The 18,493-nt window shown below is 36.8% G+C and overlaps 1 protein-coding gene across 1 annotated transcript; it reads right to left on the bottom strand.

Annotated features, from left to right (window-relative positions):
- Positions 1 to 336: 336 nt before the first annotated feature.
- On the bottom strand, positions 337 to 17,234 carry LOC127944859 (adhesion G protein-coupled receptor E3-like). Its single transcript, XM_052541581.1, has 20 exons — positions 17,219 to 17,234; positions 17,091 to 17,147; positions 15,734 to 16,114; positions 14,155 to 14,211; positions 12,793 to 13,074; positions 9,976 to 10,032; positions 8,471 to 8,527; positions 8,265 to 8,296; positions 8,139 to 8,141; positions 7,961 to 8,032; positions 7,675 to 7,864; positions 7,244 to 7,360; positions 4,359 to 4,540; positions 4,090 to 4,251; positions 3,808 to 4,014; positions 3,498 to 3,730; positions 3,290 to 3,356; positions 3,078 to 3,169; positions 1,413 to 1,575; positions 337 to 393 (listed from the first exon to the last, which is right to left on the bottom strand). Exons 1-20 carry the CDS (start codon positions 17,232 to 17,234, stop codon positions 337 to 339), a joined length of 2,484 nt encoding a protein of 827 aa, XP_052397541.1.
- Between the last annotated feature and the right edge of the window lie 1,259 nt (positions 17,235 to 18,493).

The following is an 18,493-nucleotide window of genomic DNA, read 5'->3' as shown; positions in this document are numbered from 1 at the left end:
AGTTTTAGATGTTGATATTTTATTGAAAATAATTTTCATTTGAAGTCGCCAGTTAAAATGAAAGGAAACATTCATAAGTTATTTACTGATTAATATTAATAAGAAAACAAATTAAAGAAACCATCTGCCATCTTACACTAACTCTCTTGTACAAAAATAGAGATAACTAGTGACTAATGGCATAATGTTAGACTAATCACTAATATTTATATATAGGAGCACAAAGAGGCATGTCATATCAAAAAAAAAAAAAAAAAAAAAAAAATTATTCTGCTGTAGTGGTGTTTTACTATATAACAATGGCACTTCTCTCATTTTCCACTGATGCTATAGTCCTCAGTGTTGTTTACCACTGCAAAGACATCTGAAGAACTCCCTGTACTGCTGTCTGACCTGGATAAGAATGAAACGAAAGGCACGTAAGAATGAGACATTCAAGAAAATTGTGTTTTAACCCTATATGTTTTTTTTTTTTTTGTTTTTTTTTGTTTTAATAAAATGAGACACCCATTTAATTGATAAATGCTATCTCAGGGGAGGAAAACTCAAATACTAATCAATGTAAATGCAAAAAGTGGCCCACGGGGATCAATTTTGTTTCCACTTTCAAGACCTTTATGTCACATGACTTCATAAAAAAAAAAAAAAAATTAGTTAGAGTTATCTTCCATATAACTATAACTACAAAAAAATCAGAGTCAGCTTCACTGTTCAGTAAATAAGTATTTTATTTTCGAAAACATTACCATATATTTGATCAAATGTATCATATGTAGGAAATTACAAAAACTGCATGTTGCTTTGTGGCAACATTGTACTGTAACAGAATTGCATGTTTGTAAGGAAAAGAGCTATAATTATCTAAATTCATTTGCAGTTTTGCTTGATTTTGTAATGCATTTATAAGAATAGTACATCACATATTATATCTGCATATTTTATGTGATTGCTTCCTCAACTTTCACAAGCCGTGAGATGTCATGCTTGTGCACATTCAGGTCATTTTGTGTGTGTATTCATTCTTATAAGGATAAGGTGCATATTAAAATAAGATTATGGTGATTTTGAATGTTTAACCTCGAAACAACACTGATTGTAATGTTTTAACATCAGAATTAAAAACGTCACAAATATTTTGTAATTATTCTCAAATATTTTTTTATTAATTAAAATCACATTGCAATATCACGTAGGATTAAAATAAGACATTTGTATTTTCAGAAGTAAGTACTGATGCTTTACTTTTCTATCATGTACTGTCTCTAACTTGACTAAGTATGTCCTGAAAGTTTAAAGTAGTTTTAAAAGTCTGGAGTTTGAAGGTCTTAATACTGTGCAATCAGATACATTACAATGATAGAATGACAGAGACAGATAGATGGAACATGGTGGAAAACTGAGTGTAGTCTGACCTCATTATTGAGGACACAGTAGATCAGGAAGATGAAGGTTCCCTGCTGGGAGTTCAAGATCAGGAAGATGATCTCCAGCACCTTACTGCCATTAGTGAAGAAACCCAGAATCCAGGGGCAACCAAGAACCACACACTGAGCCAGGGTTTTAAACACCACGATCCTGCAGAGAAACAGAGACAGAAAGAGAGTAAATACAGGTGCTTGTCATGTAATTAGAATGTCACCAAATAGATGATTTATTTCATTAATTCCATTCAAAAAGTGAAACTTGTATATTATATTTATTCATTACACACAGACTGATATATTTCAAATATTTATTTCTTTTAATTTTGATGATTATAACTGACAACTAAGAAAAATCCAAAATTCAATATCTCAGAAAATTAGAATATTGTGAAAAGGTTCAATATTGAAAGCACCTGGTGCCACACTCTAATCAGCTGATTAACTCAAAACACCTGCAAAAGCCTTTAAATGGTCTCTCAGTCTAGTTCTGTAGGCTACACAATCATGGGGAAGACTGCTGACCTTACAGTTGTCCAAAAGACGACCATTGACGACCAAGACACAAAAGCTGTTCACAGAGCTCTGTGTCCAAGCACATTAATAGAGAGGTGAAGGGAAGAAAAAGATGTGGTAGAAAAAGATTTACAAGCAATTGGGATACACGCACCCTGGAGGATTGTGAAACAAAACCCATTCAAAAATGTGGGGGAGATTCAAAAAGAGTGGACTGCAGCTGGAGTCAGTGCTTCAAGAACCACTACACACAGGCGTATGCAAGACATGGGTTTCAGCTTCACATTCCTTGTGTCAAGCCACTCTTGAACAACAGAACGCGTCAGAAGTGTCTTTCCTTTGGAAATCAGGGTCCCAGAGTCTGGAGGAGATGCCATCTGCTGGTGTTGGTCCACTGTGTTTTCTGAGGTCCAAGGTCAATGCAGCCGTATACCAGAAAGTTTTAGAGCACTTCATGCTTCCTGCTGCGGACCAACTTTATGGAGATGCAGATTTCATTTTCCAACAGGACTTGACACCTGCACACCGTGCCAAAGCTACCAGTACCTGGTTTAAGGACCATGGTATCCCTGTTCTTAATTGGCTGGCAATCTCGCCAGACCTAGAACATCTATGGGGTATTGTGAAGAGGAAGATGTGATATGTCAGACCCAAGAATGCAGCTGAGCTGAAGGCCACTATCAGAGCAACCTGGGCTCTCATAACACCTGAGCAGTGCCACAGACTGATCGACTCCATGACACGCCGCATTGCTGCAGGAATTCAGGCAAAAGGAGCCCCAACTAAGTATTGAGTGCTGTACATGCTCATACTTTTCATGTTCATACTTTTCAGTTGGCCAAGATTTCTAAAAATCCTTTCTTTGTATTGGTCTTTAGTTATATTCTTATTTTCTGAGATACTGATTTGGGATTTTCCTTAGTTGTCAGTTATAATCATCAAAATTAAAGGAAATAAACATTTGAAATATATCAGTCTGTGTGTAATGAATGAATATAATTCACAAGTTTCACTTTTTAAATGGAATTAGTGAAATAAATCAACTTTTTAATGATATTCTAATTATATGACCAGCACCTGTATGTCTAAATTGACTGTATGTGGTTTTCTATATAGCAAATAAAACTGAATGTTTATTACTTGGTTTGTTTCATCTGTGAAACTTCAGCGTTGAGCTTTTTTAGAGTTGAGTTCAGAGTGATGACGATCTTGATGAAGAAAATCATGTTCAACTGCAGAAAAAGTAGAATGACTTTTTTTAATTTATTGCTGTTTTTTTTAATTTATTGCAATTTATTGCTGTTTCCCTTTTAATAGAAATCAAAGTCATGAAAAATTTGAAATGTATTTACTGTTAGTATGACACAAACAGGGCCCAAAAAACTCCAGATGAAGCTCTTGTCCATTTTAATCCAGCAGCTGTTTCATAGAATATACAGTAAAGTAGTAAATAAACAAACATGGATGAAGTTATTGACCACTGTCAATATTTAAAATTGACAGTGTCTTATTCTTATTCATTCAAATACAATTTAGCTAACCAAGAAAACCTCAACTCACTGTTCGCTGCCGTAGCCTTCAGGAACCAGACCGACAGACACACACACCACAACCAGAGCAACCAGATATCCAATCACACACAGGAATCCACTGCTAAGAACCTCCCTCTTTCTGGAGCTGATTTGTGATAAGTTCTTTACACAGATGAAGAGCAGCACAGCTTCAATGAACATCCACACAAAGCCGGAGAGAAAGAAGAAGTGCAGAAGTCCTGAGATCACGGCACACAACACCTGGAGACCATGAGAGATGGTTATGATGATTCTCAGTGAGTCTGTGCTGAGCTGTAGGGCTCCTTCATCATTCTCACCTGCAGAGGACGTATGAGGCTCAGGAACTGCTGTGTGAGCAGAAACAGAAGGTGAGCCAACAGAAGACTGATGCAGATGTTGATTCGAGCCACATTATTCACTCCAGGACTCCACTGACAAAGGGCAAAGGTCAACAGGGCCAAAGTGAAGAACACCAGCCCCACGGACACACACACCAAATCCAACAGCTCCATTAGTGAGTCGCTCTGAGAAAACATGTGAGAGAACATGAGATCCAAATCTGTGCTGTTCTTCAGTGTTCAAGAGAAATGCTCTCATACCTCTGGTGGGCGGCTGGTTTGCATGATGAGAGCGAATGTGGACAGATGATCACAGGAACACACAGTGTGGCTGCTGTTGGACTTTAAAACAGAACAACCATCTACAATCCACGCGCTGATATTCCAGTACACACAGAAAAGAGAACCATTGGGATCGAACTCCTGCAGAAACAAGAATGAAGATGCAAGAAATATCCGAACACATTATTAGATGTTTTACGGTGTTCATCAGTGCTCTGACAAAACAAGAGCACATTTCAGTCTCTCACTCTGATGTGTTTGAGGGTGAAGTTGACTGGTTTAGTTAGTTTAGTGTTGGTGGTTTTGGGAAGAGTAGCTGAGATCACAGTGGACATCATGGTTTTAATCGTGTCATTGGATTTGTTGAAGAAGTCTGGCTTCAGTAGGTTCTCCATCATGTTGTAGCTCATGAAAGCCACAGCAGCTGATCCTGTGTGACAGAAACAGACATTTTCATGAAATACTATGTAAAAACAATAACTCTCTCAAAAAAAGAGAAGAAAGTAAATATGGTTTAGTGGTTATGGTATAATGTCTCTTTTTACATTTCTTTTTTTTTTAATCGCACAGAAATACACTGCTCATCCAAATAAAAATAAAAAAGTTGCACACTCTAATATTTAATTGCATCACCTTTAGCTTTGATTATGGCATGCATTGCTGTGGCTTCATTTCGATAAGCTTCTGCATTTCACGACATTTATGCCTGTCCATAGTTGCATTAATTTTTCACCAGGATCTTGTATTGATGATGGGAGAGTCGGACTGCTACACAAAGCACAGATGCACAGACGCAGTATGGAGCACAGATTCTCACTGGTGTAAAAGTCTGACTCTGGACTATGTGGTGGCCAATCCATGTGTGAAAATTATGTTGCATTCTCACTGAACCACTCTTTGACAATTTGAGCCCGATGAACCATGGCATTGTCATCTTGGAATATGCCCATGCCATCAGTGAAGAAAAAATTAATTGATGGAATAACCTAGTCATTCAGTATATTCAGGTAGACAGCTGACCTCATTCTTTGAGAGACTTGTGAAGAACTTTTATTGTTTTTTACTCAAAAATGTGACTCAGATGTGAAACTCAAATGTGAAATTGTACCTTTACATTCCTGTTCAATTAATCTTGCGCTGTCTAACATTTTTTCTTACTTTGAACCAGTTTAATCAGCGCAGCTGGCAGATATTTTCTCTAAATTGAATGGAGGTTACTGCAGACTGGATGTTCTACCTACTCATCTTTTTAAAGATGTTTTTTTCTACTGTGAGGTCTAGCCTAACAGCTATAATTAACAGTTCTTTGATGAGTGGAGTAGTAACAGTTTCAAACATGCAATTCTTCATCCCTTTTTTATTAAAAAAAACTTATTTTAGATCATACACTTTTTAACAACTATAGGCCAATTTCTAAGTTGCCACTTATTTCCAAGATTTTAGAGAAAGTGGTTTATTCACAGCTATATTTGTATCTGAATAATCATGATATTTTAGATACATTCCAGTTGGGCTTTAGGACCTGTCACAGCACAGAAATTGCACTGCTCAAGGTTACTAATGATATATTATTATCGTTGGACTCTGGATCACATGTTGTTCTAGTTTTGTTAGATCTGAGTGCTGCCTTCAATACTATAGACCATGAAATTCTTCTCAATCGTCTGGAGCGTTGGGTTGGTGTCCAGGGTAAAACTCTACAGTGGTTTGCATCATATTTAATAGACAGATTATAACATAAAAGACAGGATAGTTGCTGTGAATCTGGGAGACTTCTCTTCCACATTGGTCCTTCTAGTTTGTGGTGTCCCTCAGGGGTCGATTTTAGGACTGTTGCTGTTTTCTCTTTACATGCTTCCTCTAAGATCTATTTTTCGTAAGTATAGTATTTCATATCACTGTTATGCAGAGGATCTCCAGTTTTACTTTCCCGTGAGCTTAGATAAAACCTGTTTACTGGACAAAGCACAGGAATGTTACAGTGTTGGTGTACATGGGGTGGTGTTGGCACAGTGGATAAGACACATGCCATTGGTGTGAGAGACCTGGGTTCGAATCCACTGTGAGACACCTATGTGTCCCTGAGCAAAACACTTAAACCCTAGTTGCTCCAGAGGCACGTGACCTCTGATATATATAGCAATTGTAAGTCACTTTGGATAAAAGCGTCAGCTAAATGTACAGTAACATTAAACTCTGGCTATCTAGCAACTTTCTAAAATTAAGTAAGAGTAAAACTGAGGTTTTGATTGTAGGCTCTCACATCTCACCGACCTTTCCTGATCTTTTAGGCTCCTTATCCCTAAAGACTTAGAATCATGTAAAGAGTTTGGGGGTTATCATGGACTCATCACTTAACTTTACAAAAGAGATTGGTGGCGTTGTTAAAGTAAAGCATTTTATACCCAGTAAGGATTTGGAAATTGTGGTTCACTCCTTTATCACATCTAAGCTTGACTATTGTAATTCTTTATATATTGGTCTCCCCCAGACTCTGCTTGTCCGATTACAATTAGTGCAGAATGCAGTGGCAAGGCTTTTAAATGGGGTGAGAAAGAGAGACCATATCACTCCTGTCCTGCAATCCTTTCATTGGCTTCCAGTCAAATTCAGGATTGATTTTAAAATTCTTCTGCTTGTCTACAAGGCCCTATCAGGCCTTGCCCCCAGTACATCAGTGATCTTATTGTTCCTTACACTCCTTCTAGAGTACTTAGGTTCACCGATCAATGTCTTTTTATAGGTTCCTCAGTGTCATTTAAAATCAAAAGGTGTTTGTGGTTTTTCAGTGGTAGGTCCCAAACTCTGGAATAGTTATATCACCTATGTGAGGTCAGCTCCATCGATTATAACTTTTAAGTCTTATTTAAAAACTTTTTTTTCTTTTTTTTTTTAGCTATTGAATATGGTATGTTTGTTTCATTTTATGATTTTAATGTCATTATTTTTGTAAAGCACTTTGGGGAAGTGTCTGTTGTTTAAAAAATGTGCTATATAAATAAAATTGCTTGCTTGCTTTGGACACATAACATAATTTTTAATGCAGTAATTATCCAAATGGGAGTATCTTATATATTTGCATAGTTAAATCCAGGTGGTGACTTTATTTGGATGGGCAGTGTATTTGACATACTTTCAGTGTTGTTCCTTGCGATCCCAATGAGATCGATGTCCACAGAAGAATTTGTTGTGTCGAGTCGAGGGATTTTATCTAAAGTGACCTGTGGTCCAACCATGAAGACCTGTCCCTCTAAAAACAAGTGCAGTAGGTGCTATAGTCATTTATTTACAATATATATATATTTTTTAATAAAAATAAAAATATAATAAAAATAAACAAAAGACAAACAAACAACTCTTGTTGGGTTTTAATTTCTGATGAAGTTTGAACTTTTCTGTTTTTTTTATGATTCAGCAAATATTCACAAAACAAACTGTGGTCACAACAAACCACAGTAAGTGGGAGAAAATTGCTTCATAAAATTATTCACTGGTTATAAGTGTTCGAAGCACCACACGCTGGTGACCCTGGTCACCAGTAATAATAAAAGTGTATCCACTTACCTATAGCAGCAAGAGTAAAACTGACATTGACACTTGTGTCCGTCGGCTTCACTAATGTAGAAATGAGTTTCTCACTGGTTTTTAACACACGGTTTCCATAGGAGGCAAGTTCAGCTGGGTTTGATGATGATGATGACTCTAAAATCTTCTCTGAAGCATTGAAGATCACATTCAAAATGCTGGACACAGTCTAATTCATTGTTTAGAAAAATAGAGTATTGTACATGTGAATATCAAAAGAGTGAATAAGACAGCACTTCTATGTCAATATTGTTTTAAGACTTACATCAAAAGGCAGGACTTGAGCTGTAATGTTCTCTATTTTCTCAAGAAGATTTTGAAAACAGCCTCCAGAAATCTGAATTTAAAATCACAATTGATCTTTATACAGCAACTAAAGCAGACTCTGTGATTTTAATTATGTTTTGTAATACCATTTGTGCACAAATCTGATCGAAAAGTACATTCTCATATCAAATATCTGCCAATGTATATCTTATTGCGCTTGTGACTTAATTGATAGAATCTGTTAGAACTGCTAGAAGCTGTGAGTCCAACTCTAAAACTTAAATTTCAGAAACTCAACTTACGGTGCATCCTTCCTGCAGTGTTATATTTATAACTGCAATGACAAAAATCAAACACATAAATAATGCACATTTCATACTCTTTATTTTATTTTTATTTTTTATTTTATTACAAAGACGCAAGCACACTCACATATCTGTTCAATTCTACAGATTCACAAACATTTAGTCAAAACACACTCAACAGAGGAAATAACAGACTACATTACCAACTGAGCTCGTCTCTGGTGTGACTGTTGTAGTAGTGCTGCTGATGTTAGTAACAGCTGGAAAAATAATTACTGATGAATGCAAATAAACAATGACACAAATAATATGAAGGACTCATGTAAATATATAATTATGTGCACAGTATGCTGAAGATGGTAGGTCTCATAGACATGATATTCCCTGGACAAGCTTTGATGTTAATGGAAAGACATTGAAATCAACAGAATAGCCAACATTGGTTTATACAATGATCATTACTAGCAACTGTTCATATACAAATATTTTTTCAGAAAAAAAAAATATTACTAGAATTATCATAAACATGTTGATTTATATTCTAATATGGGTACAAATACCATTTTTACATTACGTGCTGATATGAGCAGGAAAATGTTGCAATAGGACCTTTCGCAATGCTTTAATTACAGAACTGAATGTACGGTACTAAACTACTTGGATGATTTTGCGCGAACTGTTTCCCAGTACCATTTAAAGGGTTGCATTCACACCGACAGTGTGTACTAGTAAGTGAAGCACCCAGTTCCAGCGTTGCGTAAATGCCAAAATGTTGGTAGCTCCACAATTAGTTCTGGTACAATGAAAAGGTTCCTGCAGTGCGAAAGCCCCTAATATAGGCTCATTCGAAATACGTGCCTCTAACATTTCTGCAAATCTGAAAAAAAAAAACGTACCTATACATACGAATCGCTACTGTTTCCAGTTGAAATGAACACGAGAGGCAGTAAAACTCCAACAACTTGTATTCCTTTTCACATAAAGTTAGATTTACAGGTCCACTGTTTCAATTAATAAAGCCTAATTTTCACACAAATTATTTGAGGAATATTATGCATATATTTAAATCAACTTGAACATGTTGCGCGAGATTTAAAAACTGATACTTTTGAATGTTAGCGTCACATATCTAGCTTCATTTATGTACGGGTTTTCATATTCAGTAGGTTTGTTCGGTTGCTCACGCAGTATGGAGTTTTACTTGAGTAGTGAAGAGCTCCGGTACAAACCCTGTGAATGTATGCTTCGGCAAAACAATTCACACCTGCATTCAATTCAATTCCATTCAAGATTACTTGTATAGAGCTTTTTACGATACAAATTATTGCAAAACAACTTTACAGAAAATTAGGTTTCTAAAATATTTAGTAGTAGCTCATAAGTGGTGATCAGTTTATGTGAAAATGAATGTGATTTTGCATAGTAAGTAGCAATATTTGTTATTTCTGTATGTTGAATAAGGAACTTCAAATGGCACGGTTGCATCAACAAATGCAGTTTTATATCAGTTTTGCATTTGTTAATACCATGCAGGTACATAATAACCGTGTTGCACAAAAATGACAGTATTTCGAATAAGCTTGGGTTGAAATATTCGCTTTCACAGAAGTTTAACAGAGAAGCTCAAATCTTAATCTACAGATCTGTTCATTTACAGCCAAAACATCACAGCACAATACATGACTGAACAAACATCAGACTACATTACCAGTTGAGCTCATCTCTGGTGTGACTGTTGTATCAGTGCTGCTGATGTTAGTAACGGCTAAAAAAAAGGTGAATATCAATGAATCAACAAACACAAATAATGCAAATGGCTCATATGAATATAATTACCTGCACAGTATGCCATGGGGCATCTAGTTGGACTAACCAGCTCATAGACATAATAATTGCCTGGACAGGCTTTGACTTTAATTGGAAAGGATACAAAAAAGCAGCAGTAATTGTCAAAGTGGCCGCAGAGATCTCGAGTGACAACTCCATCCTCAACTGTAGGGTGTCCACCACGAATCCACAGTGGGTTCCCAGTACCGCAGCTATAGACATCAACACACGTGTCTGGGATCTGAGCGTTTAGACTGTTAATGAAGAGACGATACCAGCCACTCCAGGTGACTGAGTCATCACACTTTGAGACTGAAGCATTTTTGTTATTAATGGCTCTCCATGGCTCGTCCAGCACATTGTAGTTATAGCAGGGGTCAACAGAGTGAGACACTGTTGTGAAGGCAACAAACACACACACACACACACACACACAAATAAATAACTAAATAAATATATATATTACAACCTATTATCTTTAAAAGTATACAAACATGACTGCAAACTAAACCAACAGGGTCCTAGAACCGCGGTCATTGCTATATCATCCAGTACGGTAGGCGGCGCTGTCACGAAAAACTACGGTCCTAGAACTGCGGTCTTGTATATATATATATATATATATATATATATATATATATATATATATTAGGGGTGTAACGGTTCACAAAATTCACGGTTCGGTTCGATACGATACACTGATGTCACGGTTCAGTTCGGTTCGGTTCGATACGTTTTAGATACAGCAAAATGTAAAAACATCTCAACTTTTCAGAATGCCGCAAGCGCACCGCGGGTCATGTGACAAGAACTAACCAATCAGCTTCATCCTGTCCCGTAACAACGTTGAGAGCTCAGCCAAGATGAAGGATCAGCTGATCATAGTTGTATATGGATTGCAATTTTGAAATAAATTTAGTAGCAGAGCTACTGCAAGCGATTTTTAGAGCTGCAAATCCATTTATCCTTCGCTGAAATTTCCGCGTCTCATGGAGAGAGCACGTCATTGTTGCTTAGCAAAGACAGACGCCTCATGAGCGCTTCTGCCCAAGCGCTTTGGAAAGGAGGAGAAAGACGCGCTTAGCGTTTTCCATGCGTTTTTAGGCACGATATGTGAACGGCCCCTAAGGCGCTCGCTCACTCAGCACGCGCTGAAGGCTCGTTGCAAAATGTCGAATGCCTTTAACAGACCAGAAATATAAGATCCTAAAATAACCAACAGGTCTGGTGTTTGGGTTGGATTCCCTGTAAGCTATAGTGTCTAAATGCTGCAGGGATAGTTTGCTGCGTGCATGTTTCTCCTTTTTTTCGTCTTTTCCCAGATAGTACTGACGCATATATCCCAGATATTCCCGCTGGTGTTTTTTTTTTTTTTTTTTTTTTTCCCGCTGGTGTACCCTGTCATGTTGCAGATGCGACATACCGTTGTTTTTTTATCCACCACTCTCTTGCCATCACCATTATAGCTTAAAGGGAATCCAAAGTGCGCCCAAACACCAGACCTGTTGGTTATTGGAGGATCTTCTCATTTCTAGTCTGTTAAACGCATTGGCTATTTTGCAACGAGCCTTCAGCGCGTACTGAGTGAGCGAGCGCCTGCTGAGTAGCCTAACATAAACATATAAGATGGTGTTTTTTTCTTCTTCGGGAGTGTCAGGGGCGTTGCCTGTTACGTTGTTTGGGTTATTGGGCTACCTTGTTGAACGCATATCATTATATTTCTCTCTCTCTCTCTTTTTTTTTTTTTCAAATATAATTAATTACTCCAACGAACCGTTCGGTATACATAATGCGTACCGCGTACCGAACCGAAAGCGTCGTACCGAACGGTTCAATACGAATACGCGTATCGTTACACCCCTAATATATATATATATATATATATATATATATATATATATATATATATATATATATATATATATATCTGTGTGTGTGTGTGTGTATATATGTATATGTGTATATACCAGGCTAAATGTTGATTATTAGTAATACAAACCCCTTTATCTAAATCTCCCTACTTGTGCACACCTGCCATGTTTGTAAGATTTTTCTAAAACGATTTTTATTTGTGTTTGTAGTTCTGAACCGAATCCTTCACCAAAGCGCATTGGATTGTGGGTATTATTAGCCATTAGAGTGTGCATAGATCCTCACTCTAAATATACACCAGTGGCAATAGGTCTGATTGAAACACCTTAATTCAATAATTAAGAGGTGTGCCCCAATATATATATTTATATATTTTTCTGTTTGCCGTTTCTGTGCAAATAAATCACACTGACCTAGTGAATATCAGTGTTTTAACACCTGTCCTGCATTTACTTATTGCAAAATGATCATATCACACAGCGTTTATGTGCAGTCAGAGATGGTGGTTTGGAGATAAAGTAAGGCCTTAACTTCCTTTAAAGTCTTCACCTACTGACACTAACACTCTCACTCACTCACACATTCATTCACAGGTACAAATCTGCATCAGGCCAGAAAATGAGTCACAGTTACATTACCAGTGGAGATGGTCACTGCTGTGACGGCTGTAGAGCTGGTGTTAATGACGCTAACATCTGAAAGTTTAAATGAATAAATACAAAAAATATAATAATAAAATTTTCTTTAAAGAAAATTTAAATAGTGATTAATAGACATGAAAGAAAGATCATGAACGTGTAGAAAGAGCTCATGTAAATATAATTACCTGCACAGTATGCTGCAGCGCATTTAGTTGGACTAACCAGCTCATAGACGTAATAATTTCCTGGACAGGCTTTGACTTTAATGGGAAAAGACCCGTAATAGCAGCAGTAATTGTCCCAGTGACCACAGACATCTCGAGTGACGACTCCATCCTCAACTGTTGGGTGTCCAGCAGGTATCCACAGGGGAACATGGGTGCTACATCTGTAGACATCAACACACGTGTCTGGGATGTGAGCGCTCACACCGTTAATGAAGAGACGATACCAGCCGCTCCAGGTGACTGAGGCGTCACACTTTAAGACTGATGTATCATTATAAGTGGTGGCTCTCCATGAATCATTCAGCTCAATGTAGTTGTCGCATGGGTCAGACAGATTAACTGTTATAAAAAAAAAAAAAAAAAAAAAAAAAAAACTTTTTAAGAAATTAACATATATCTGAAAAACGTTCAGCTGAAGACCTTTCTATCTCTTTTTATTTAGCATTAGCAAAATTTTAACATTATAAAAGGTGGGCAGAACTGAGTTATACAAATGAACATTACTAGCAGCCGTTAACATATAGTAGTCAATCCTTCAGAAAATAGACAGTATTAATAGAATCAACAGAAACTTGTTGATTTAACAAGATATAAAATCTAATACAGGTCCAACTCCAATTCTCTGAGAGCAATAGTAATATAAAACTTGCTATCGCAATTGTTCAGTTCAAATTAAAAGTTCCAGACACATCAAGGCAAAATTACAGCCAACATATCAAGACCGTGCAATATAATGCCTGTTGTAGTCATCTCTGGTGTGACAGTTGTAAACACTAAGTTAAATGCTAATACACTTAAAAAATTACTATTAAAAATAAATAAATGAATCAGTTAATCAGCAAATTACAAAGGGCACAGTAAAATAAGTCAACTGCCTAACAAACTGAAACTGAAATCTTAAGTCCAAACACTTTCAGGTGCTTTAACAAACATGCAAATCAAACATGTAAAACATGTATACAAATTAACTACTTCCAAACAGGATTGTGTCGGCACATGTATGTTTGTGGGATTGATCAACCTGCATGAAGTTATGTAAAGTGAAACCAGTCATTACATCAGTGAGAAGGCACAAAAGCCTCTGTTTTAGTGCCACTCAATGGATATTTCACTTTGAAACTGCCACGAAACCTGCAGGTACATAATAACCGTGTTGCACAAAAATTTGTTTATGACAGTATTTCGAATAAGCCTGGGTTGAAATATTCACTTGCACAGAAGTTTAACAGAGAAGCTCAAATATTAATCTACAGATCTGTTCATTTACAGCCAAAACATCACAGCACAATACATGACTGAACAAACATCAGACTACATTACCAGTTGAGCTCATCTCTGGTGTGACTGTTGTATCAGTGCTGCTGATGTTAGTAACGGCTAAAAAAAAGGTGAATATCAATGAATCAACAAACACAAATAATGCAAATGGCTCATATGAATATAATTACCTGCACAGTATGCCATGGGGCATCTAGTTGGACTAACCAGCTCATAGACATAATAATTGCCTGGACAGGCTTTGACTTTAATTGGAAAGGATACAAAAAAGCAGCAGTAATTGTCAAAGTGACCGCAGAGATCTCGAGTGACAACTCCATCCTCAACTGTAGGGTGTCCACCACGAATCCACAGTGGGTTCCCAGTACCGCAGCTATAGACATCAACACACGTGTCTGGGATCTGAGCATTTAGACTGTTAATGAAGAGACGATACCAGCCACTCCAGGTGACTGAGTCATCACACTTTGAGACTGAAGCATTTTTGTTATTAATGGCTCTCCATGGCTCGTCCAGCACATTGTAGTTATAGCAGGGGTCAACAGAGTGAGACACTGTTGTGAAGGCAACAAACACACACACACACACACAAATAAATAACTAAATAAATATATATATTACAACCTATTATCTTTAAAAGTATACAAACATGACTGCAAACTAAACCAACAGGGTCCTAGAACCGCGGTCATTGCTATATCATCCAGTACGGTAGGCGGCGCTGTCACGAAAAACTACGGTCCTAGAACTGCGGTCTTGTATATATATATATATATATATATATATATATATATATATATTTATATATATATATATATATATATATATATATATATATATATATATATATATATCTGTGTGTGTGTGTATATATGTATATGTGTATATACCAGGCTAAATGTTGATTATTAGTAATACAAACCCCTTTATCTAAATCTCCCTACTTGTGCACACCTGCCATGTTTGTAAGATTTTTCTAAAACGATTTTTATTTGTGTTTGTAGTTCTGAACCGAATCCTTCACCAAAGCGCATTGGATTGTGGGTATTATTAGCCATTAGAGTGTGCATAGATCCTCACTCTAAATATACACCAGTGGCAATAGGTCTGATTGAAACACCTTAATTCAATAATTAAGAGGTGTGCCCCAATATATATATTTATATATTTTTCTGTTTGCCGTTTCTGTGCAAATAAATCACACTGACCTAGTGAATATCAGTGTTTTAACACCTGTCCTGCATTTACTTATTGCAAAATGATCATATCACACAGCGTTTATGTGCAGTCAGAGATGGTGGTTTGGAGATAAAGTAAGGCCTTAACTTCCTTTAAAGTCTTCACCTACTGACACTAACACTCTCACTCACTCACACATTCATTCACAGGTACAAATCTGCATCAGGCCAGAAAATGAGTCACAGTTACATTACCAGTTGAGTTAGTCACTGCTGTGACGGCTGTAGAGCTGGTGTTAATGACGCTAACATCTGAAAGTTTAAATGAATAAATACAAAAAATATAATAATAAAATTTTCTTTAAAGAAAATTTAAATAGTGATTAATAGACATGAAAGAAAGATCATGAACGTGTAGAAAGAGCTCATGTAAATATAATTACCTGCACAGTATGCTGCAGCGCATTTAGTTGGACTAACCAGCTCATAGACGTAATAATTTCCTGGACAGGCTTTGACTTTAATGGGAAAAGACCCGTAATAGCAGCAGTAATTGTCCCAGTGACCACAGACATCTCGAGTGACGACTCCATCCTCAACTGTTGGGTGTCCAGCAGGTATCCACAGGGGAACATGGGTGCTACATCTGTAGACATCAACACACGTGTCTGGGATGTGAGCGCTCACACCGTTAATGAAGAGACGATACCAGCCGCTCCAGGTGACTGAGGCGTCACACTTTAAGACTGATGTATCATTATAAGTGGTGGCTCTCCATGATTCATTCAGCTCAATGTAGTTGTTGCATGGGTCAGACAGATTAACTGTTATAAAAAATAAAAATAATTAAAAAATAAACTTTTTAAGAAATTAACATATATCTGAAAAACGTTCAGCTGAAGACCTTTCTATCTCTTTTTATTTAACATTAGCAAAATATTACCATTATAAAAGGTGGGCAGAACTGAGTTATACAAATGAACATTACTAGCAGCCGTTAACATATAGTAGTCAATCCTTCAGAAAATAGACAGTATTAATAGAATCAACAGAAACTTGTTGATTTACCAAGATATAAAATCTAATACAGGTCCAACTCCAATTCTCTGAGAACAATAGTAATATAAAACTTGCTATCGCAATTGTTCAGTTCAAATTAAAAGTTCCAGACACATCAAGGCAAAATTACAGTCAACATATCAAGACCATGCAATATAATGCCTGTTGTAGTCATCTCTGGTGTGACAGTTGTAAACACTAAGTTAAATGCTAATACACTTTAAAAAATACTATTAAAAATAAATAAATGAATCAGTTAATCAGCAAATTACAAAGGGCACAGTAAAATAAGTCAACTGCCTAACAAACTGAAACTGAAATCTTAAGTCCAAACACTTTCAGATGCTTTAACAAACATGCAAATCAAACACGTAACACATACAAATTAACTACTTCCAAACAGGATTGTGTCGGCACATGTATGTTTGTGGGATTGATCAACCTGCATGAAGTTATGTAAAGTGAAACCAGTCATTACATCAGTGAGAAGGCACAAAAGCCTCTGTTTTAGTGCCACTCAATGGATATTTCACTTTGAAACTGCCACGAAACCTGCAGGTACATAATAACCGTGTTGCACAAAAATGTATTTATGACAGTATTTCGAATAAGCCTGGGTTGAAATATTCACTTGCACAGAAGTTTAACAGAGAAGCTCAAATATTAATCTACAGATCTGTTCATTTACAGCCAAAACATCACAGCACAATACATGACTGAACAAACATCAGACTACATTACCAGTTGAGCTCATCTCTGGTGTGACTGTTGTATCAGTGCTGCTGATGTTAGTAACGGCTAAAAAAAAGGTGAATATCAATGAATCAACAAACACAAATAATGCAAATGGCTCATATGAATATAATTACCTGCACAGTATGCCATGGGGCATCTAGTTGGACTAACCAGCTCATAGACATAATAATTGCCTGGACAGGCTTTGACTTTAATTGGAAAGGATACAAAAAAGCAGCAGTAATTGTCAAAGTGGCCGCAGAGATCTCGAGTGACAACTCCATCCTCAACTGTAGGGTGTCCACCACGAATCCACAGTGGGTTCCCAGTACCGCAGCTATAGACATCAACACACGTGTCTGGGATCTGAGCGTTTAGACCGTTAATGAAGAGACGATACCAGCCACTCCAGGTGACTGAGTCATCACACTTTGAGACTGAAGCATTTTTGTTATTAATGGCTCTCCATGGCTCGTCCAGCACATTGTAGTTATAGCAGGGGTCAACAGAGTGAGACACTGTTGTGAAGGCAACAAACACACACACACAAATAAATAAATAAATAAATAAATAAATAAATACATACACACACATATATATATTACTAATAGGTTGTAATATATATAAATATTACAACCTATTATCTTTAAAAGTACACAAACTACAAATTAAACCAACAGGGTCCTAGAACTGCGGTCCTGAAACTGCAGCCATTGCTATATCATCCAGTACGGTAGGTGGCGCTGTCACGAAAAACTAGGGTCCTAGAACTGCGGTCCTGGAACTGCAGCCTCTGGTTGTGCATGAACATACTATTGGTTTATTTGACACACATTTGAGATCTTGGAGTTAGTGATGGTGACATGAAACCTCATGTAGCTTTAAGCTTTTCAGCCAAGTGGTTGACAAAAGAGTAAATTTCTGGAGGCTTCTTTTGCTCACAATACCACCTGGTGAAAAAAAGAAAGCAGCTTTATTACAGGCAGATGTGTAAAGTCCAGGGATCACAAAGTAAAAGTCCTGCCATATGTCTATTCCACCCATGAACTCAACAGCTGATTTCACCAGAGAAGGAATCAAGTCTTTCCTTACAAGTCACAAACAAGTCTCAAGTCAAATCCCAAGTCCTAAAAGAGTTAAATTTAGTCAGATAATTGAGTGAATAATTAAATGATGATTGTGCATAAATGATTAACACCTGCTGTTATTTAGAATTACAGAGGACCGGATGATTTATTGGTAAAAATGACCCCACCATCATGGAGATCAGTGTTTGATTTAGTTGGGCTCTTGACCTTTGATATGTTCAGTTTTGATCTAACCAACCTTGTGGAACTGCAACATGCAAATGAACCGTTGGTTAGTTTTGAGCTAATTTTAAATGTAGTGCATGTAATGAATATAAATAT

The sequence above is a fragment of the Carassius gibelio genome, chromosome A1 (genome assembly GCF_023724105.1).
Source record: "Carassius gibelio isolate Cgi1373 ecotype wild population from Czech Republic chromosome A1, carGib1.2-hapl.c, whole genome shotgun sequence".
NCBI lineage: Eukaryota > Metazoa > Chordata > Actinopteri > Cypriniformes > Cyprinidae > Carassius > Carassius gibelio.
Note: the sequence above shows the minus strand (reverse complement) of the source record. Positions and strands in the feature narration are given on the sequence as shown.

What these genes read in the sequence shown, in the direction of transcription:
- LOC127944859 (XM_052541581.1), bottom strand. An exon ending in ACCAGAGATGAGCTCAACTG is followed by an intron (nt 16,115 to 17,090) that starts GTAATGTAGTCT and finishes TTTTTATAACAG; the next exon opens with TTAATCTGTCTGACCCATGC. An exon ending in CTCAAGTCCTGCCTTTTGAT is followed by an intron (nt 7,865 to 7,960) that starts GTAAGTCTTAAA and finishes ACAATGAATTAG; the next exon opens with ACTGTGTCCAGCATTTTGAA.